The sequence below is a fragment of the Sus scrofa genome, chromosome 14 (genome assembly GCF_054392235.1).
Source record: "Sus scrofa isolate SSC_HxYL_T2T_F1_AM1 chromosome 14, Sscrofa_HxYL_maternal_Yorkshire_Landrace_v2.0, whole genome shotgun sequence".
NCBI lineage: Eukaryota > Metazoa > Chordata > Mammalia > Artiodactyla > Suidae > Sus > Sus scrofa.
This window is the reverse complement of record NC_139396.1, coordinates 145,740,607-145,764,288: the sequence shown is the minus strand read 5'-3', so window position 1 is coordinate 145,764,288 and position 23,682 is coordinate 145,740,607. Positions and strand designations below refer to the sequence as shown.

General features: G+C 38.4%; 1 protein-coding gene across 11 annotated transcripts in view; it reads right to left on the bottom strand.

Annotated features, from left to right (window-relative positions):
- VTI1A (vesicle transport through interaction with t-SNAREs 1A) overlaps positions 1–23,682 on the bottom strand; it is a 368,523-nt gene that overhangs the window by 132,208 nt on the left and 212,633 nt on the right. For 8 of the 11 annotated variants that reach the window (XM_013983738.3, XM_084994275.1, XM_084994283.1 and 5 more), the window contains 2 exons: positions 18,225–18,295; positions 17,000–17,061 (listed from right to left, as the gene is read on the bottom strand). In XM_013983738.3, coding sequence (XP_013839192.3) covers positions 17,000–17,061; positions 18,225–18,295 — 133 coding nt within the window. Of the gene's footprint in view, positions 1–16,988; positions 17,062–18,224; positions 18,296–23,682 lie in introns of all 11 variants that reach the window. The other 3 variants (XM_084994282.1, XM_084994284.1, XM_084994291.1) reach the window with 1 other exon arrangement.

Here is a 23,682-nt window from a genome sequence, read left to right as displayed (position 1 = left end):
AGGGACACTTAAACCTCAAAGAAGATTCATCTAAAGAAACTGGCACATGGGATTTCATTTTCCCTAAGGCTTCCATGCCATGTGTCAGTAAGTCATCAATAATTAAATAGTAACAGTTAAAACAAGACCACCCAGGCATACAGGCCCAAGGGTTGAGCTAATGAAATGGTTTGTATGGATCCCTTATCTAGGGCAATTTTAAAGATCACCCACAGCTTCTGGTTTAAAATGGGGCCTGGTTGATGGCTTTCAATGCTGCATCTATCAAAGGGCCCATGAAATTGGAAAGAAACCTTAAAAAATGATGGTAATTTACAACACCAAAACTGATGCCACAACTGACCAGAGCCTGGAAGGATTTTCTACTGCTACAAAACATGAATCAAGCTAAAACATGTAAGTGGTTCACCTCCCACAAAGTCTGCTACTACATAAAAATATGTGAGTTCTGTAACTACAAGAAACCAAGCAGTGGTCTCTCTTATGAGTGGAAGCTGCCATTCAGGAGGCATGTGGACTGTTGTATTTATTCCTCCTTCTTCACACTTTTCATCTTATTTCTTTTCTATAGCCAGTAAGAGACCAGAGTTCCCAGGAAAACAATAAATCAATATTGGGTACCAACAGGTAAAATATGGTGAATCCTGGGAGGTGTGATCTTCATACATAGAGTGTGTTTGTGTGCAGAGGTGGAAAGTGTGTTTGTGGGCAGGGCTGGAGAGTCAGGATGTGAAGGAGATGACAGTTGTACACCCAAAGGTCGGGTATTTTTCACGCCAGAGTCAAGGAGTCGGGGAAGGAAGAAATCCCATTTCATTCCAAGGAAGACAGACTGGAGACAGAAAAACAATCTTTAGACAGAGCTGATCATATCAAGCTGCCATCCATTTGCAGCTCCAAGAGGAGGTTTTCAGAAGCAACCAAACCAAGTGAACATGCACAATAATAGGAAAAAGATGGGAAAAAGATCCTACAGAACAAGGGAAAGGAAATGACATCCTAAAGAGTCAGAGGAAGAATGCAATTCTGAAAATTATGTGATAAAAAAATCTATACATGTTTTTAAAGTTGTTTGGCATCTTCAATAAAAACGGTAAGAGAGTATAGTAGCCTTTATAAAACGAAGGGCAGAAAATTGTAAAATAAAACCTGTGATATTTTGAAAAGATAAAAGGGTAAAAGATGAAATGCAATGGGGGAGATAAAGGAGAGATTTCATAGAAACTTTATCGCAACAGCAGAATGAACATTTACATAATTCACAGGAAAGAGTAGAAATGACGCTGAAAAAAGTAGGATTGATGATGTTGGAGATAACTTAAAATGAGAAGAAAAAAAGAGGAAAAAAATAATAAAAATGACAAACATGGAAGATAAAAAAGAAAGGTCTAGGGTGAGAATCGTAGCTGTTCCTGAATCCAGAAAATGTGGAATAGAAGCAATAACCTAAGACATTATTAAAAGAATAGTGAGGGGTAGAGGGGAGACCTGAACTGAAGAATTTAAAGTTCTTGTGAGCGACACAAAATGAGTGAAAGTAACTTGTATGTAGACACATCCTGGGGAGACGGTTCAATTCTAAAGATTTCTAAAACCAAATCAAGCAAGCCCAAAAACCCATGTCATTATAGAATACGATAAACTGGTCCACCCTTCTGCTGGTCTGAAACATGAACTGCCAGAAGACAAGAGCTTGACATCTAAATATTCCCAAGAGTAGGCTCTAAAAATATTATGCTCAGTTCAATATGTGCATGTAGACAGACACGTGTTTGTGTCACACATACGCAATTGGTAGCAGTTCCCATATATGTGAGGATCAGAATATATCTTCATCACATACTCATCTTGAAAAAGACATCTGAAAATATATCCCAGCTGACTGCAAGAATAGAAAATTAAGGACTCAAGAACAGGCAAGTCATAAATGAGATGACTATTCTTTTCAAAGGTGACACATGAAGAAACCAATATATGCTATGACTGGAGACACACAGCATCATTGTAGAGTAAGAAGCCAGAGGAAACCTAAATGTTTAACATGAAGGAGATATTCCTATGAGAGAATATCATACAACCACCAGAAATAACTTATGAAGTTTTTAAAGGCATGGAGAATGTTTTCAATACCATCAATGCAAATACACACAATTGTGTATGTTTGGTGTAATCTCAACTACATAAATAAAATACAGAGAAAAATACTGAAATAAAATATGCCAAAACTTTAATAGTTGCTACCTTTAACCATGTGATTATGGATTACTTCCTTCCTGTTTCTTGATACTTTTTTTTTTTTTAGCAAAATAAGCAGTTTCAAAAAACTTTTATTAGAAAAAATGCTAAAATTAGTAATAACATAATTATGAAGAGGATGTAGAAGCTTAGAGATACACTTAAAATACAGTATCGGGGTTCCCGTTGTGGCTCAGCAGTAACGAACCCAATTAGTAACCATGAGGATGAGGGTTCGATCTCTGGCGTCACTCAGTGAGTTAAGGATCCAGTGTTGCTGTGGCTGTGGCGCAGGCTGGCAACTGCAGCTCTGATTCGACCTCTAGCCTGGGAACTTCCATATGTCACAGGTGCGGCCCTAAAAAGACAAAGAAAAAGATACAATATTAAATGAGAAAGCAATATAACATTAAATATGAATCATGACTGAAAGCCTAGAAGGAAATACCTGTATCAATGGAGTAGCTTGTTTCAATGAAGAAAGATTAAAGACAATCTTTAAAAAATCGTCTTTAATAATTCTATTTTACGTTTCTCAGAAAACGTGTGATTTAAAAAGAATTGCCCCCCGCCCCCGGCAAAATGTTGTGGGGGGCATTGCAGGAAAAGAAATCTTTCTGAGGACAGCAACTACTTTCATTCTACAGTTACCCAAGGACTACTCAGGTTCACTTTCATATTCCAACTAATTATTATTTTTAGCAATTAATGCCAAGTCCTTGGAAGGCAAGGTCTTTTCCTGTCTTACACTCTATGTCACCACTTAGCTTAGTGTTTAGAAAATCACAAGTGCTCGTGAAATATTTGGTGAATGAACAAATGAATAACAGAAGGAAAGCTTATTCCGTCTTGTAGGCACAGCTCTAGGTAAAAAGATAGTTTGCATTCATTCAGTTTTTACAGCATCTTCAATGTTGAAAACTGCATGATGCTTTGCTTCCAGAATTTTCATCATTCATCATAGATTACATGCTCCATGGCAGTCCAGTTGGAGCCAAAACTTGGTGCCATATTTTTATTTCTCTTTTTCCATTTCAAAAGAAAAAGCTGTAGTTAATTCTAATTTTCCTGCGGGCAGAGGGAAAGGGAACTTTTTATGTGTGTGAAAGAATGGCACCCCCCCGGCCACCCGAGGACAGTTCCTCCCAGGAACACCTGTTTGCTCCAATTGAAGCCTGTCCAAATTGAGTCCTGGGGATCAGGAGCTTGCTCTTCAAATGTCCCATCATTCTACAATATTTATTCCCCACCTGTCTGATGGCCGTGAGAGTTTGGGAATGCTCCAGCCAGGGAAAGCTGTTTCTTGGCCCTGACGTGGCAGAGCTAACAGCAGCTAAAGTGCTCCCAGAAACCCGTCTGAATCTAGTTGCCCCAAAGTTCAAAAATCCTTCTTCTCCCCCCTCTTTTTTTTCAGGCTCAGCAATATTCTTAAGGAGGGAGAGGTAAATAAATTTTCATCCTCATACCAATATGTTGCATAAGGAAGTTGTACCTTTCAGTTTGCTTCTTAAATCTGATTTCTGAGTTTTCCATTCCTAGTCATATTAAATAGTTACCCAATACTGAAAATGAGGATTGGTAATAAATTAATTTCTCCAACAAGAGAACTATGAAAACCAGGAGGTAAAAAATAATAATTATGTTTAAGATCAATAAAAATGATCTTAAACACAATTTAACATGCAATTCAGGGAAGAAAAAAGATGCCCACATCAAACTCCAATTATAATAGTGAAATAATGTTCTATTTTAAAAATTCTAGCCACAAGAAAACTGTACATTTGAAAAGCTTACATAAAGCCTTATAAAATAAGAGACCTTTTATCTCCTCCAGATCCATGAGCCAGAAAATACTTTATCTATGCAATTTCAAGGCACATAAAAACCCCAGTGAATAAATAAAATGTTCTTGTTTTCTTTATACAGAAGCTTTAAAAATTATCTGTATAAATAGCTTGGCCTTGAACAGACAGATTAAAAGACCTAAAGGCTATGGCTTCAGATCACATATACAGAACAGAAAATGAATGCTTTTCTTTATGGCTGGGCAAGTTTGCTACTAATACTAAATTTCTATAAATCCATTTGATGAAAAAGACAATTGGAATATATGAAAAAATTCCGTGTTTTAAAGTAGTACATTTATCAACTAATTAATTTACCACAATAAAATAATCCATGTACTCTACCAGCATTCTTTGGATCTTTTCATGAATCATATGTAGCAGGTAGAGGCAGTGTAATTTCAAAGTCCATCCATTTTATAAATATGTAATTTTAGTCAAGGGTGTGAAATTTCTCAATATCATTCTAAAATTGGGATAAATAAAATATGAGAAAAAATTTTTCATAATTGTTTATAATTAGAACTATGGAGGTGACTTCAAGACTTTCTCATTTGAAGAAAATCTTTCACTCCACTGCAATTTAAAAAAAAATTCTCAGAAAGGCTTTGGATCATATTTATTTCACAGGCAGATGCAGCTACACGTTGTTAACTTCCTATATACACTCAACATGGTTGTGGCCAAGTAGATCTTTCTGACACCATTCCTCCCACGCTGCCCTCCACCCCCTGCATTCAAATTCTGCTGCTGGAAGTTATTACCTTAAGGCTGCCACAAAAAGCAGTGTAACCCACGTGTGTGTTAAAAATTAGGCAGTAGATTTTAGGCCCAGATACCTGCCATCTCCTCTATAAAGTCCTACTTGACCGTGGGCCCTGGGGATTTCTTCTTGTCCTCACCTATTACCTTTCTCTCTCACTGACCGACAGCACAGGTTACTCTGCATTGCTGTTTCCTAAAAATATTAAGGTACCTAGGAGTAGAGGTCTGAGTTTGTTCAGTCTCTGATGACTAACACATTCCCTTTGGCACAGTAAACATTCAACATTTGCTGTTGAAGAAGATACTGCTGCTGTAGCTGTTAACTGCTAAAAGGCTGCTAAGAACCTGGTTTCTGAGAGTAATACCTGGGTATTGTTGGTCTAACTTTGCTTCATCTTGGTGAAATGACCTTGAGCCAGACTCAACCTCTGTAGGTCTCAATGATCTACAACCTAAGGATAATAATGACTATACCAGGTCGCACCCTTCTCATGAAGGTTATGCTAAATGAAATAATGTATGTGACTGCACCTTACAAACTATAAGGCCCTAAATAGATGTTAACCATTATGACTGTCTTTAAGGACTTAATTTTGAGAAATGATCTGATTTCCCAAAGAAAGCATCCCTGAAAAGTTTCTTGTTAAAACTTGTGAGAAATTCAAAATAAATGTTTCTTGTGGGCCAATACATTTCAAATAAGCCAGAATATCAAAGTAATTAAGTGAGATTTAGCTAAGACATTGCATATAGGTCTGTAACAATGTTTCATTTCTCAACTTTTTTGGAGTTGGTTGTGGACTCTTTAGAAAAATTTATGGAGAACTCCAAGAATGCTGCATATACAAACATACACAAAATTTTTCAGGAAACCCATTAGCTCAGAGACTCTGTGAAACCCACCTCAGGGCAGGCACCACTGCCTTATGCCCTGAGACAGAGTGTGGTTTTAGGAAGCACTTGGGAACCTGACTCAAACACCTTTAACAGATTTGGGAATTAAAAAGCGGTAAGTTTTTTTTGCTTTTGTTTTTTTTTTCATCATAAGCTCATTAAGACATCAGAAGATGGAAAGTAGAGTGGTTTTTTTCCTATGGAAACTATAACTGTACAAGAAAATGTGCTGTTCTTTCATAATTTCAAGTCTCTTCAATCCCTTTTTAAATTTTTTCATGTGATTTACCTGTTGCATTTTCCCCATTGATATCCATACTTCAGCTTCAAAATTCTTCATACAATTTTACAAAAGAAGCTAATAATTTTTAAATAAGATATTGAGGTTAAAAAAAGAATATGCCTCCTGCCACTTCAGCTACTATCTTGTCCAAAAAAAAAAAAAAAAAAAAAAAACCCAAAACAAAAAAAACAAACAAAAAACAACAACAAAAAAACAATGGTAGAGAAAATTTAAAATAAAAGAGGGAAACAACCTCAATTAATACTAGCAAGGTGGCCAACTTTTACAGTTTAAGAAATATTTTTCATTACACTTCTGGGTATTGAATATCTTTCTCCACAATGTTTTCTACCCCCTCCCCACACGAATGTAAAGAATTCTTTCTTAAAACCCAGATGACAAAAACTCAAGATGTACACAGTTGTTTCTTATTATGGCTTCCCTGGAAAACATTTCTGGGAAAGCACAAGTCCCAGCCACTTACTTTGTTTACAACAGACAAAACTGCTTGTGTGGTATAAATAGGAGTCTGTCCTTAAATGCTGCCGAAAAATAAAATGCAGCCATGAAAAGGAGCTATTTCCTGCCCCCAAGGTGGCTTAAAAAAATTCTTAGCTACTTTAGGAACAGCACCAAAGCATAAATAATAATTACCAATTGCCACACAATAAAAGGCTAATTTTACCCCCCAAAAAAAGAAAGAAAGAAAAAAAAAAAACAAGCTACATATTTCAGAGATGCCCCCAGAGTCATCAGCATTAGAAGGTTTTCTTACCCTGCAAGATTATGAAACCCCTTTTTGTCCTCCTGCATTTGTGATGTATATCTATAACTCGTTCTTGTTTGTGCAGATAAGCCTTGCCTTGTCTCCCTAACTGCACTTTCAAAAGAAGATTCACAGTTGTTTGACTTTTGATCTGGGGGAGCAGCTAGCTCGACCACCTGCACTGTGCATGAGCTGTGACTGAGCTTGCTTTGTCCCATCTTATAAGACAGTGAGTCTTTTAAAATGGATGTGTGAATACGCTAATTTACAATGTGAGCGTTCAAACAAAAAAAATATGGTGATGGCGGCAGCGGCGGCAGTGGTGCTGGTGGTGGTGGCAGTGGCGGCAGCAAATTAGGAGGGGGGAGATCTGGGAAGTGGGAAGCCTGGACACTTGCTTTATAAAGTTCAGATCTTGTTCCCTGCCTCTGGCATTTAATGAAACAGATGGCCAAAGGCCTCCCTCAGCTTACAATGGAGCAGACAGTGGTGTAATGGTGTGGGGGTCTGGAATTGTAAAATGTTGTTCGGTGATGGTATATGCTAATAAATAGCCATTTACAAGGGGGTCCAAGGGCTCCATTACTAGTTTATAAGGAAAGGCTAGGTCTCCGTGCTTCCAGTTAACAGCTCAAGGCTGCATTCAAAGAAAGCATTGATGGTAAAGGTGACATGCACCTTTCATATTCTACATTGCATTCAAGAATGGCATGCTTCCTGGGGGAAAAAAAGGAAAAAATCATAAAAGAAAGGTAATTTGAGAATTAGGTTAAATTGTGGCTCACAACCAAGGAAAATAGAAGATGCCTTTCCATTGTGATTAAATAATGGACAAAAATATTCTGTTATTGTGAAGTTGCTTATTTTATCTTTGAAAAGAACATGTTTACATTGTAGCCAAAGTGCAACAGATAAAAAAACCTGCAGGGTTTCAACTAAATTACATCCAAGAACCTAGACAGCAACTTTGAAACTATTCTTGGCCATTCTTCCAAAGACCATTGGTTGACGGGATCTATGCCCTGGAGCATGGCCCCGAGCTAAATGTGATGAGGTTCCTGACCACCAGGGGCTTACAATCCAGATCGGAGGACCCTGCAGACAACTAAATCATCAGAAACTCCTCGTTTTCCTCAGGGCAGGGATCTGCCCGAGAGAATTGCCGACCCCCCCCCCCCTTACAGGAACCATCCCATCAAGGCCCTGTCTCAGCAGCGTGAAAGGCTATGCTTGACCTCAACTAAAGGCTATTTTCATTTTATCCAATACTGTGGACCCTCTGATTGTGTTTCCTGCTTTACTTTCAGGTAGGACATTTTCCAGCTGTCTGGATATCTGTATGGGCATTTGTTGAAGTCCATGCTTTGAGGGTAGTAAGGGGATTCCTGGCTTTGTTTTCTTTCTCTTTTCCTTGGCTATCCTCCCCTATTTATTTCAGCTGGTTGCACGATATTATGGGGAACCATACAAAATCCCTTGGAGGATGAGGGTGGGGATAAAAAAAGGTCTAGAAGAAAATTAAGATGCGGTCGTTAATGACTGACGACAATATACACAATGGAAAGCAGAGGACATTAGTGCCTTCTGAGGAGTACAAAGTACCCTGAAGGAGAACAGCAAAGACGGAGCGTTTCTGGCTGGGAGACTGATGAAGGCTTGTTGATGAGAGTGGTGTTTCACCTGAGATCCAGAGTATAGACAAAGGTTCCCCTGGAACATTCTGAAGATAACATCTGTTGTTTTTGCCCACCCAGTATCTATTCCCCTTTCTAATAAAAGCCCTAGGTTCTTCTGAGGAGACTTAGTCTCGTCTGTGTGTCTATCCCCTGCACAGGGTTTCTGGTCTAAAATAACAGATCACAATAATAAAATAAAAATAAAATAAAATAAAATAAAATAAAATAAAATAACAGATCATAGATCAATGGGATTTTACATAACCAGAGCCACCCAGAACCAGTAAGGCTCCATTCCAGGACTTTTGTTGGAAATAATGGGCAAGAAACACAGCTAGATGCAATAGGTGTCACTGGGAGGGCTGGCAATAGCTTTGTCTCCACAAGGAGCAATCCTGATGAAGGACGGAGCCACACACAAGAGAGCAGAGATGAGAGATGGAGAGAGCAACAGCCAGTGCTGATGATGTTGTCTGAAGCCTTAGATTCTACTGTGTTTGAAGTTGCTTCTGCCCTTGAACTATTTAGTTACATGTGACAATTATTTCCTTCTTTTGTTGATAGTCAGTTTGATCTGGGTTTCTGTCACTTGCATCCAGAAGACTCCTGACTTATAAAGATGAGAAAAGGAGCATATTCCAGGTAGAAGTATGAGAAAAAGCAAAGGTAGAGAGATAGTGACGAGGTAAGGCAGGCTTTGGGGAGAGGAAGTAGTTAATTTTAGTAGGGACACAGGGTCTATCCAGAGGCAGTAACAGCAAACTAGGCTAGAACGTTCACTGGAAGACCCTGGGGATTAGACTAAGGAGGACATTTAGGCGATGGGGAACCTTGGGAAGTTTCTAAGCAGGAAAGAAACAGTATTAGTTTTGTACTTTGGAAGATAAATTGGTCAATGATATTTAGAAGGGCATAAGAAGGGACGAAGAAGCAGAGATCAGCTAGGAGGCTCTCCTCTCCCTAAACTGTCCATTGAAGGAAGGACTTGCATTTGGAAAGGACTGGGCTTGAGATATCTCTCTGCTCTGAGAACTCTGTGGCAGTTCAAAATGCGTCGCTGAGTGGGGGGTCACAGAGCAGAGAGGGAGAGTGGAGACACTGGTACAGGGACATAAGGAAAAGATTTTATTTTTATTATCAATTTTCCATCTTATAAAAGTGACTGGGGAAATCTGGGAGTGAAGAAAAGAAAATTTTAAAACATCCATTTAAAACCCATCAACGTCAAGAAGTGATTAACGCTTTTAGTCTTTGCTCTCAGCAACAATGATTTCAACATTTATTGAAACTTTTTTATGTGCCAGGCACTGCTGTGCATACTTTCTGTGTATTGACTCATTTAACCCTCATAAGAATTTACAAGGTGGGGGCTATCATCATCCCCATTTTAAGGACAGGGAACGGAGGTATAGAGAGTGAGATTTTTTTTTTTTTTTAGGGCCACACTCGTGACGTATGGAAGTTCCCAGACTAGGGGGTCCAAATCAGAGCTACAGCTGCCGGCCAACACCACAGCCACAGCAACTCAGGATCCAAGCCATGTCTGCGATCTATACCACAGCTCAGGGCAACACCGGATCCCTGACCCACTAAGCAAGGCCAGGGATCAAACCCACATCCTCATGGATACTAGTCGGATTCGTTTCTGTTGTGTCACAATGGGAACTCCTACAGAGTGAGATTCTTGCCCAAAGTTAATAGCTAGAAAGTGGTAGAGCCAGTGTGACTTCAGAGCCTACCTTTTATTCACTAACCATTGGCCTCTTCATAAATACACAGGAATTTTATTGTGAATAATTAAATAAAACTGGGATTGTCTTATCCATTGAGCATAATGCTCCAGGTGATACAAAATTATACATAAAAATAAAATTTCCTAATGATGATACCTGTCCAACACTGGAGGGAAGGAAGATTCTAGACTCACACCCACACCCTCACATGTTGTTGTTGGTTCTGGTTAACGTCACAGATTGCTCAATAATCAAGCCATTCTAAAGGACTCCTTAAAAATGTCCTCACTTGGGACTCCTGTGTCTACACAGAGCAGACCCAGTGCCTTCAGCCCACCCTAAATAGCGGGATCTAGTAGGGTTTGTTTATCGTTTTCAAGAACAATCATTTGCCCATCCAGAATAGTGGTTTGACTCTCTGTGAGGCTACTAAGTCTCCATAGATGCAGGGTAACAGGCCAGCAGAGTAGGAAAAACAGGCTTCAGAAGCAGACTGCTTCTGCAGAGCTGGATGATACTTAATGACAGTTTCTTATTTCTTAATGATACCTGCCTTACAGAACTGTCATGAAGATGTAACAAGGTAATGTATAGCAAGTGTCTAGAACAAGGACTGCCAATTTTTAGTACTTCCAAGGATTTCCTTTTCCATTTGCTATAACAATTGACTATTCTAAGGAAATGGTTCACTACCACAACTTTATTTTATGGAAGAAATGGAATCATGATACAGACAGCAGATAACAGTCACAGAGTGCACAATGAAAACTTACCAGTTGATTTAAACTCTTCTCATTTCACTGCTGACTAGTGAAAAATGGGCTCTGAGAACCCTTTTGGTAGTGCATTCAAAGGAGTGAGCTAAGTGCATGGTCTAATCCTGTGCATCTCTATGTATGTGATTATGGATAGTTTACTTCACTAAGTACAGCTAACTCTCACCTGTAAAATGGGAATATGATGCTTCCTTCACAGGTTCTTAAGGATCAAATCTGAAGTGTGCAAAGTATGGGCACACACTTTAGGCAGCTGGTAGAGTTATTATTAATAGATAACTTTAGGTGCTATATTCAAATGTCTAACACAGGACCTCAATTCCATGTTTAGAGCTACAAGAATGTTATTAAAGAGAAACATATGTAAAGAAATCCAAAGCTTTTCTTTAGTTTGGTAAAAACATCACCCATGGCAGCCTTGAAGGGGTCATAGGAAGAAAACAATGAGTCAAGGTATGCTAATAAATTTACTCACACAAAAAGGAACAAGATTTAAAAAAATTTTTTTTCTCTTTGTAGCATTATTCTAAGCTCAGATCTTAACTGTTAAGTGTAAAGAATTTGCAGCAAACTCATTTTATTCTGAAAGAATAAGCACTTGATTAAAAGCTGAAGACTATCTTAGAGGTTAAGATTTTGCTATACTAATTTCAGATCAGGGCCCATGTTCATTGCTAGTAAAAACAGGCCAGGAAAGAGAAATGGCATAAAGAGAGAAAAGCCAAAAAAAAAAAAAAAAAAAAAAAAAAAAAAAAAAAAAAATAGAGAAAAGTGAAAATATAAATGTAAGGCAGTTTTCAGTGTACCAAAATGGAGAGTAAATTCTCAAGGACATTTTTCTCACAAGTCTTGAAAACTCTCTACTGCTGAATTTTCAGACATTATAGTAAGAACAATTAAAATATAACGAAATGTTTCCTGGGTAAAATGGAGGGGGGGTATGAATTTTTAAATGAGATTAAAAAACATGTAGTCATAGCATAGATCCTTAAGAATAACTCTGTTTAGTAGAAAACATATTTCTGTTGCTCATAGAAATTGCATTGGTATTTCAGATATATTTACCCTTAGGAATCACTCTGACAGTAAAGTTTTCCAGATGTTTTTAACCTGTCATTCTACCAAAGCAACAAAACCATGTTTAAAATGTAAAATGTGATAACTATGATAGGTAGCAATTATTCCCCAGATGGACTCAGGAGTAGCTCTAATAAAAATACAGGTATTGAATAATAAAGGGATTCGGGGATTCCAGTTATAAAATAAATAAGTCATGTGGATGTAATGGAGAATATAGTCAATAATATTATGATAATTTTGTGTGGTGATGGATGGTAACTATATTTGTGGTGATCATTTTGTAATGTATAAAAATACTGAATCACACAAAAAAATATTGAATCACTATGTCGTACACTTGGCACTAAGTCAATTATATTGCAATTAAAAATAATAATGTATAAATAGTGGTAGCCATGTCAACTGCATTTAATCCCATCTGCTGTGTGTGTGTGTGTGTGTGTGTGTGTGTCTTTTTAGGGCCGCACCAGGGCATATAGAAGTTCCCAGGCTAGGGGTCGAATCAGAGCTGTAGCCGCTGGCCTATGCCACAGCCACAGCAATGTCAGATCTGACATACATCACAGCTCATGGCAACTCCAGATCCTTAACCCACTGAGCAAGATCAGCGATCAAACCTGCATCCTCATGGATACTAGTCAGGATTTGCTTCCGCTGAGCCACTATGGGACTCCTGCTTTGTTTATATTATAAATTAGTTACAAAACACATCTCAACTGCTACATACTTAAGAAACTTACTACATGTATAATGGAAGGGTAAACAGAATTCACTTTTTCAAGGATACTGTGTGTGGGTGTATGTGTGTGCACATGTGTAAATACTAGTAGTAAATATGGGTGGTGTAGAGGAGAGAGAAGATTATTTGACATTAAGACAATCATACAGAAAAAGGTATATTTAAAAATATTACATATGCCATTTTTTTCATAAGTCTTTTGCCAGCATATACGTGCAGTCAATGAGCCAACATAAATTTATAACATGCCCTCCAAATTTATGTCAATGGAGATCTCAAATTATAACTGTTATATTTCAAAGGAAATCTTTAGGTACTTTTAAAAATAAACATATCATTACCATTATCCACTCTTCAGAAGCAAAAAGAAACACAATCACAATGTCCTTTGTTTTCTGACTGAAAACCTTGAAAAATTCTATTTTCATTTTCACTGACTGCCTGTACTGTTTGACCTAGTAAGACCTCCCACTCAAATGTATACACACGCAAACATGCACATACATGCAAATATATGGACAGCAACATTTAAGCCTCACAGTGCTGCTTGAAGCGCTTTAAGACAACAAATGATAATAGTCTAATTTTGTGGAAGTCAATGAAGAATCCATTTTTTTGGTCCCTGTCACCACATGAATGGTCACTTGTTTCATGACCATTTTTATTATTATCTGAATACCACTTTATTTAAAACTCTGTCTAAAGAGTCAGGAAATGAACAGTTTGTCCCCAGGTAGCTCTTCATCTTATGTCAAGACAGATGAAAAATTACTCTCCAGGAAATCAGCTGTATATGCATTCTGATGTCAAGTTTTACTAGCATAATTTCAAGTGGACCATTTTCTCCTTTGTTTTCTTTCTTTTGGTGATATAGTATAGTTACACAAAGAATATTATTTATTCAGGCCGAATCAGCGGCTATCTCATTAGATCTACCTCAGCATTTCCTGGATACTTTAGTTCCTTTCAAAACTTATGATTCTATATGTCATCTTCTATTTCTCTATTTTTTCAAACTTATTGGCTATTTAAATCGTATTTTCTCTTGGTTATTTTTTTTTCTGGCACCCCTTTCAATGACCAGTAAGGATTAATTGGGGTTGCAGAAGCTTCCAAGGCTTCCTTGAGAATTAGAGAATTTTATGAATTTGTGCAGCACTTTATAAGCAATAGTCTCTACTAGTCTGACTACTCTAAAGGCAAGGATCAAACTGGTTTCATTTGAGGAGCCGCAAGTCCTTGCATACAAACATGAAGCATTCACTGAGGAAGTGAATAATGAGAAAAAAAAAAGGAAAGAAGAAAGGAAGGAAAGAAGGAAGGAAATACATCTTTTTAACCTCATTTGAAGTTAATAAAAGATTAAAAAGCATAAATGGTGGTGGCTGCCACTTACTCATTTTTATTTCTGTATCTACTTCTGGTCATTCTTATGGAAAACCAGGTAGATTTATGTACAGACTTTGGCACTGACAGAGTACTGGTTTCACCTGTCTTCACAACAGACTTATCATTACAAACAAAATGACTCAAGTGAGGGGCCATGATATGCTACTTCTGTTCATTTTACAAATTTAAAAACAACCTAAGTTAAAAAAAAAAAAAGTCAGTGGCCTTTCTTTTAAATAAAAGAATTCCTTGGTTTAGTATAGTGTAGAAAATGGAACTCTTCTTCTCAGTCATAAAGAATTTATCATTGGAAAATTAAGTTTATGTTATATGCAGGTAAATACCTCTCCTGGGCAGAGGACATTCACTTCTTTTATATATTTATACAGATGAACACACTGTTCAATATTATAACTTTTCTTAAATCAGAAGCACCTGTTGACACACAATGTAACTGTGTAGGTTTGGGAAGAGAATGTGGCTTCTCTTTCTGAAAGGCAACCTCACCAGTGCTGGAAGTGAATGCCCTGCCCATGGGAGGGATGCAACAGAGGAAGCAAAATCAGAGCAGCAAGTACAAGACTTCTTATTAGAAATATAAACTCTGGTCCCACTTCTCCAGAGACTGGTTTTCCAGGGAATAATAAAAAATAATGAAGTGAAGAAGTTGGTAAAATATTTCTGCCTTTTCCCAAGTCCAAAATAAATTGTATATCATGTGGGATAGTAATTAGAAACTAAACCAAAACCACCATCTGCATTTGGTTCCTGAAGATTCAGTTAGCTTATAGCACTGATTAAAAGTACCCGGATGGCTTGGCTAAGACCAAGATCCTAGGTGTGCTTAGTGAAAAACTCAGTCACCCATGTGTACAGGTGAACTTAAGAGTTTCCTTGGCTCAGACATAGCTAGGCGATGTCCACCTGGGGATTTTTATTTCTGTTCATACTCTAGGCAGAGTTCAAAAGGAGATGAGTCAGTGATGGACTGAGTTTGCCTGCAAAGAGAACCCCAAGTAGATTTCAGCAGGGTAATTTTCTTCTGTAGGCTTATGAAACAACCCTGTTAGTAGATTTTTCTAGAGAAAGCCCAGTCAAAGGTTATCGAAGTTGTTTGTGCTTCACCTCTCTAATGACTTGCAAATTTATTCAAACATAATATGAGGAGATGCTTTATTTGGTGAAATAACTGCCTGCAGTGTCCTGCACAAAAGGGTGAGGTACATCAAGCAGAAACGTGGACAGAAATACATTGGTTTACAAACCCATAAATCCTTATTTGAACCTGCCAACCTGAAAGCCACGTAGAGCCTGGGTAAACTATTTTTCCTAAATGCTACATCTGATTAAGCCATACCATTAAATGACAGCTGAACTTTAACATTAATATGATATTATTTAAATAACCGCATGATTTTTTTTTTACACTAAAAATGATGAATGATTTCTGGACAGCTCAACTGACATAAAGCAGGAGGTCTCTTTAATGAGATTTGACAAAACAGAGACATATGCAGAATATTCGTTACAGCTCACATCGCAGGGGCCCTCCCAGGGAAGCAGCAGAGAATTTCCCCCCTTTTTTCTTGTTTATTGTTTATAGGCACTGAAGCATTCCTTTCAATTGCCACTTCTCTATGGATTTTGAGTTTTTTCTAGGCCATTTATATATTACCCTTAGTCAGAGAATTTGGTGGTTTATGGTTTTGAATTGGGACCACGGGTGGAGGAAAAGGAGTGGACATTGACATGGGCCAGAAGTGTCCCGGGAACTCAGACTTGCTACCGATCAGCCTAACAGAAGTCACATCAGCCACATTGGCCCATAGGAGACTTAGCAACCATACCTTTGATTGGTTCTTATACAATCGATCTCTAATGCAGCAAATGTGCCTTTGGCAAATTATTAAATATGTATACATCGGAGATGCCTTTACTAATTTTTAAGCAGTATCAATGATAAAGAGGATTCTTTTCTTTAAACTTCCAACTAAGCTATTCTAGAGGTGATTCTCAATATTCGTCATTCACATTTCTATCCACAGTTCCAAACTGAAGGGTATGCAAGCTAATATTCTATATTTGGCAGATTCTGAACGTAATAATTCCATGCTAATATACCTAAGTCAAAAATGACTCCAGTTTTCAGAACAATGTAAAACAGGTCTCCCTCTCCTCCAAAGAGACAGAATGTAGAATGTTTCCTCCTCATTTACATTCACATATCCCCCGGAATATCTTCCATCAATCAGAGGTTAGTTGCACATAAAACACATTAATATTTGTTGGCCCGCACAGGAGTGAATTCAAATTATTCAGATGTTCTTTAAATTTAAAAAGTCCTTTTAAAGTATACATAAAATCGAAATGTTTCCCCAAACACAAAGTCTCTTTAAAAAGAAATGAAAACAACGCAACAGAGGGCAACGCTAATACCAAGAGTGCTCTGGATCCCACAGGCCAGCATTCCCTCTGTAGCAAGAAGGCTACTGAAATAGAAAATACAACCTGTCTGCTCCTGCCATGGGGCCTTCCCCAGGCTATGAAAAAATACTTCATGTCTAACCCTAATTTTTTCCATAGCTTGAGGTAAACCCCCCAGCTCAAACCTTCTCTCTAATCTAAGTTACTCAGTCTGTGTCCCCTTCCAAACAAGAGTTAATATCAGCACTCTGTCATTTCAAAAGGGTCTCGACGCAAGGAACTAAGAGCAGAAGCTTGCATGCCTGGGAAATGCCTGGTTGCAGCAAGATGAAAAATACACTTTAAAAAAAAGGAAGAGAGAGAGAGAGGAAGATAAGTCCCTACCTGGCTCTTACCTTCGCAACATCCCTGTCAGAACCCTGGAGCTTTTCCCCAAGTTAGCATCTGTTTCCCGAAGCTAGGAGGAAAAAAGCAGCGTTAAAATGGAACGAAATGAAACTTCATGCAATTGGACTATTTTTAGTGTCCCGGCAAACAATAATTTTCTTTTTTGATAGAAAATCCAATTCAGGAGCTCCTGCTGTGGCTCAACAGGATCAGCAGCATCTTGGAAGCACTGGGACATGGATTTGATCCCCAGCCTGGCAGTTAAGGATCCAGCATTACCGCTGCTGTGGCTTAGTTTGTGGCTGTGGCTTGGATCAGATCCCTGGCCCAGTGCTCCATATGCTGCAGGGTGCCAAAAAAAAAAAAAAAAAAGAAAGAAAAAGAAAATCCAATTAATAAAAATGCTTAAATATCTTAAAATACATTTTTGACACACAATTTCTGAAAATTTTTTGATTCAGAAAATTACACGTAATAGATAATCCCAGGAGCTTTAAACCGGATACTTGAACTAGATATAAAAACAGGAGTTCCTGTCATGGCGCAGTGGTTAATGAATCCGACTAAGAACCATGAGGTTGCGGGTTCGGTCCCTGGCCTTGTTCAGTGGGTTAAGGATCCGGCGTTGCCGTGAGCTGTGGTGTAGGTTGCAGACGCGGCTCGGATCCCGCATTGCTATGGCTCTGGTGAAGGCCAGTGGCTACAGCTCCGATTCAACCCCTAGCCTGGGAACCTCCATATGCCGTGGGAGCAGCCCAAAAAAATAGCAAAAAGACAAAAAAAAAAAAGAAAAAAGTCTCCACAGGCTGACAAAATTTAATATATATCTCATAATTAATTAATATTTCCAACTTATGAATGTGTACAGCCCTAGAGATATAAATGGAAGCAAAATAAATTGAGGGAAGATGACATCAATATTTTTAGCTTTCACTTGGAAAGACATGACACACTCCAAAATCTCCCTCCGAGAGCTTCTTCTTAGCTATCGCACTAAATAAAATATCCCTCTGGGGCATTTGGGATGGAGACATAGAGTCAGATTATTCTTTCTCTATCCCACTCTTTCCTTCCCTCCTCCTCCCAGACTCTGCCTCCTTTCTTCTTTCCCTAGCCATTTGCATACATGCATACATCAGTGTAACTGTTACTGTCTATGCATGTGTCCAAGGCCTTTTATTTTTCTTGTCTTATTTACCGAATTTGTGAAAAGATTGTAGCAATTCTACTTACCCTTTCGCGTGCTCTCTGTATCTTTTCTCTGTCATGACTGAGGTTTTCCAACATCTCCTGGCCAATTTGCTCTGTGAACAAGAAGATTTGAGTAGGGAAAGATGACTTCGGGAGCAAATGAAAAACACCTTCAGAAGTACCAAAATGACAATGAGTGACGTGTACTTTATCTACCAGACACATATTTCAATGCAGGCACTTGAAGAAGTATTTGATATATTATTTATTTTTTTAAATAGACTTTTTTAAATTGTATTTTTTGGCTCCGCCTGTGGCATGTGGAAGTTGCTGGGCCAGGGATCGAACCCGAGCCACAGCAGTGACAACGCTGAATCTTTTAACCTCGAGTCCACCAGGGAGCTCCCATTATCTATTTATCTTAGGTACGATTAGATGTGATTCATAATTCAACCTATAAAACATGAACAATATGGCAATGATGATTTACAGGTGATATATGAGTTGCCTGAGGCCACCTCAGCATGTGAGCTGCCAAGACAGAGAGCCCAAGTCCAATGGCGCTTCTATTATTTTATCATCATGGAATTTAGCCTGTGGTTTTTACAGGTTATGAATATTAATGGTTCTACTCTACCTTCCCCACTCCATTATTGCACTATTTTACATATATAAGTGAAACTCTTGAACAATTTTGATTTTAAGGTATTGGTCCTACAAAAGCAATCCTCATACTCGCAACTGCTGCATCTGCTTGGTAGTGGAGCTATCTTGACACTTCTGCTCTCGTGGAGCGAGGGCTCACTGAGTTCTCGGCTGCTCTGGATATCTGAGTCAGGGTGAGGTGTACTCCTTAACAAGTACCTGAGAGCCCAAGCTGGAGGCAGAATTTCCAAACACTTATGCTGGTACAGACAGGTTAGAACATCCATTAAAAAGGCACACCACTGAGTTCTGGGAAGGCTCTCCTCTGTGGTTACCAGCCCCTTTGGCTGGCACTGCCAGGTTCTCTTCTGCTATAGACCCTTTTACAAGACTGTAGGTATGTCCTGACCTGACAAATACCTAGCAGCTTTCAACAGATTTTTTTTCAGACTCATTCTCCATCACCTAGGAGGTGCCTTATTCTGTAATAGAGGTATGCCTCTTTTGTAATCTTGGCAATTTGTCTGACTACTTTATTCTACATTTCTTCCCCCCACCCTGTCTTGTATTTTGTCTTGTATCAATAACCTATAATAAACAATCCTCTCTGGCTTATAAACTGATGGAAACATTCAATGAGCTTCTATTACAATAAGAGCAAGTGACTGAAAAGTCATTAAGAAGTCACCATGGCAGTTATCTGGTTCATGTGTGCATACGGACAACCTTTTTAGAGGGTCATCTTAAAAACTTCAGAACAGTTGTGAGACCAGATGGACAGCTTAGGTTGTAAACTCACACTGCTTAAGCCTAAATCCCAGCGCTGACACTTACTAGCTTTGAGGCTTTGTGTAAATTACTTAACTTTGTTGTGCCCCATTTTCTTCATCTCTAAAATGGGCATTAAAAATAGTTCTATATCATGGGGCTGTTGTAAAGGTTAAATGAGATAATTCAGTTTTAATAGCATCGTGGCTGGCCTATCACAATAACAAACACTTATGGAATGATCATGGTCAACATTAAAAAAAAAAAAGGACTATTATGACCTTGACACCCTTGTATCCTAGGTCTTCCATAATCCACTTGAATTACAATTTTATTCACTGGAAAAAAATCTGTCCTATTTTTCTTACAAAATTTTTTTCCCCCCAAAATTGTTATATATAGGCAACTATGATAACCTAACCAAAAAGTGTTTTGAAGACTGTAGATACTGGGAGTTTCCTTCATGGAGCAGTAGAAACGAATCTAACTAGAATCCATGAGCATGCGGGTTCGATCCCTGGCCTGGATCAGTGGGTTAGGGATCCAGCGTTGCTGTGAGCTGTGGTGTAGACTGGCAGCTGTAGCTCTGATTTGACTCCTAGCCTGGGAACTCCCATAGGCCTCCAGTGCGGCCCTAAAAAGCAAAAACTGTAGGTACCATACGAATACATGTAATTGTATAGGACATGAAAATCGATACACTCAATGGGTAATCGCTGAGGCCCTACTCTGTGTTGGGGACATGGCCAGTAAACAAGATCAAGCCGTTATGCTCATGAACTTCCGTGTTCATAGTGATGATTCGGCAGTGAAAGGACAAACGTAACATTAGAGTTTGTACTTCATGGCCCATCAAAAAAAAAAAAAGAAAAAAGAAAAAAAAAAAAGGATTGTACATTCTTTTCATGATAGACAATCCAAATAATAAGAAATTGCTAAAATACAATAACATTAATTATAATTCTGACACCTATGCAAACTGAAAATTCTTCCCAGGATAGTATGTTCCTAGGATAGTACCTCCTCTCAGACGGATGTTAGCTTTTTAATGCTAACACCATACAATTTATCTTTAAGGTAAAATTGGATTAGAGATGTGGTTCCTGATGGAGGCATTATAACAGCGGAAGAGAACACCAATAATGGAGAAGCAGGAAACAACCAGGGTGGTATTTTTACTTTTTCTGCGTAACAACGACAATATTCAGTTGTGCCATCCTATTAGGTATTACAATTACAATGAATTCCTTTAGTCAACATAATAATTTAAGTTCATTTGTAACTTAAAAATTGCTAATATCTATGAAAATCATGAATACTATAATTAGTTCAGGAAAATACTATTACATGATATTTTCTCCTATCAAGACTGATGGTGTGTATGTATATAAAATATATATGTATATAATCTTCTTAATTTTTTTCTTTTCAAGGCTGCCCCTGTGGCATATGGAAGTTCTCGACGCCAGGGGTCAAACTGGAGCTGCAGCTGCCACAGCCACAGTGACACCTGATCTGAGCTGCATCTGCAACCTATGCTGCAGTTTGGGGCAATGACAGATCCTTAACCCACTGAGTGAGGCCAGGGATCAAACCCGCATCCCCATGGACGCTATGTTGGGTTCTTAACCTGCTGAGCCACCATGGGAACTTCCTGTATATATAAATCTCAAGCAAACATGACTAGGTTGTTACCATTGTGACTTGTCACCAGCATAACGTTTCCAGTAAGTAGTCATGGAAGCAATAAAGCAGTGAGAGAATAAAATAGGGTGAAAAATGGAGTACATGAAATGTGTCTGGTCTATTCTTGCGCTCAGAGCATCACGTGCAGCACTGGAGAAGACCCTATTGGAATGCAGGTAGCAGATCCACATGGCTATCAGGGTCACAAGGGGACAAGCTCTTCTGAAGCGATATGTAGTCTCCTACAGAAGGAATCAACGGAAAAAGAGGTAAAGAGCTCAGGCCTCTTTTGGGAGTTGAAAGTCACTCCCTCTCAATCTCCTTGCCTCCTGGGAAACAGTCAGCATACAAAGTACTAACCCCATCTGGCAAAGGAAGAGGTATTGGCAAGAGTACATATGTGTTCTGGTCTTAACAGGCTAATACAGAATCCTTTTTTAATTTCTTACTCTGCTACCTTCCATTTTAATGTCCCCCCTAAAAAAAATTCTAGGCCAAACATATTAGAAATACTTACACTTATGGAATGAAAAAAAAAAAATCCATGCGAGGAAAAAGTTATGTGTGGTTTTTTCATTATGTTTTCCTACCCCAATCAACACAAACCCAGACAGAAAAACTAAGCGGGGATTATTTTTAAAATAGACTATTCTTGGACAAAAGAGACATTTAGGGATTATTTCATTAAAAAAATAATGACAGTGTCAGATTTACTTTTCTTGAAAAATTCAAGATATAAACACTCACCCAAAACACCAACCAATAAAGAAAGAATACAAGCTCATAGGCATAAACCAAAGCAGACATGATATACTGAGCCTAGAGCTTTTGGTTTTTTAAACTCTTCTTGTACCTTTAGAATGGGAATATCCATACTGCCTCTATCAAAATAATTTGAGAAATCATAAATTTTATAAATACTGTACTTGTTGACCATGAGGATGTTCCTGACATTAAGAAACAATGGGAAGCATGAAAGAAAATGAAAACTGATGCTCTCTGCTAGAATCCTACATGTCAGTATGAGCGTGATAAATGAATTCCTGGAAAGAAAAGTGTCTTCCTGGACTACTTCTCTCCTTCCCACAGGGGTCCTGGGAATCATCATGGGAGCAGGGCATTCAGACTTACAAAGTGAGCTTTTGTTTTCACAGCTACCCAGAATGAATCATCACATCCTTGATCTATGGCCCCCTTTACTGGGTCACAAACTGCAAAATGGGTTTTGGCCAACATTTCCTTTCCATTTCAATATATTTTGCAGGGGACAGGGGAAAATACAATAGGTATTCAACACTTTCCTGCCCCATAAAGGAAAGGAGAAGAACCAGGGAACTACAAATCTAGCAAGACACTTCCTGAAGCACTGGCTTGGCATCACAAAAGATAAGACTTATTTTAAGGAGACTGTCCCACGGAACCGTTTCTCTCCATACATAAAATAATAATGCTGCCTGAAGCATCATAAAACTGATGTGAACAAACTTAATTTAAAAAAATTATTGCACTTGTATTTTGGAGATGAGCAGATGGAATTCAGCAGAGAATGTTCCATTTGATAAATTCAAAATACGTTTCAAAGATTTTAGCCATTATGCTATAAAGCATATACGGTTATAAAGCTGAAAATAATGATCATTCCTTTGCACACATATATTCAACTTACCTTTTACAAACTTTATTAAGGATATGAATTACAACAAAAAATCTAAAAAGGGATGATAGCCAGTTAGGTCTTCTTTAAAGAACTAAGAGATGGTAAGATGATTTTCTGGCACTCAAAAACTTCATGGCTCGGCGGAAATGAATCTGACTAGTATCCATGAGGACACAGGTTCGATCCCTGGCCTTGCTCAGTGGGTTAAGGATCTGGTGTTGCTGTGAGCTGTGGTGTAGGTTACAGACACTGCTCAGATCCTCCATGTTGCTGTGGCTGTAGCGTAGGCTGGAGGCTACAACTCCAATTCGATCCCTAGCCTGGGAACCTCCACATGCCTCAGGTGCGGCCCTTAAAAAGCAAAACAAAAAACAATAAATCAAAAAACCCCCCTTCATTAGCAACTTTAGCAAGAGGTAAAAGGCATTCACTATTACCCAACTATTGTTTGCACATGGGGACTTCTGTGAAGTGTGACATAAATAGAAATACTTAAAAGAGCTTTTTTTGAAGCATGTGTTTTCATATGTACACCGCAGAACACCAATCAAACAGATGCAAAATACAAAGTGATATTTCTTAACAACTTGGAGTATTGAATTTTGGACACGACTTGAGAAATTCTGGCTACTAAGTCTAATAAAGGTAAAAACATGTTATTTTGGGAGAGCAAAATAGCTCCCACACAGCTTTCCCAGGAGGGAGTTGCTCATGGAGGGCTGGGTCAGCCATTTTTTTGGCATT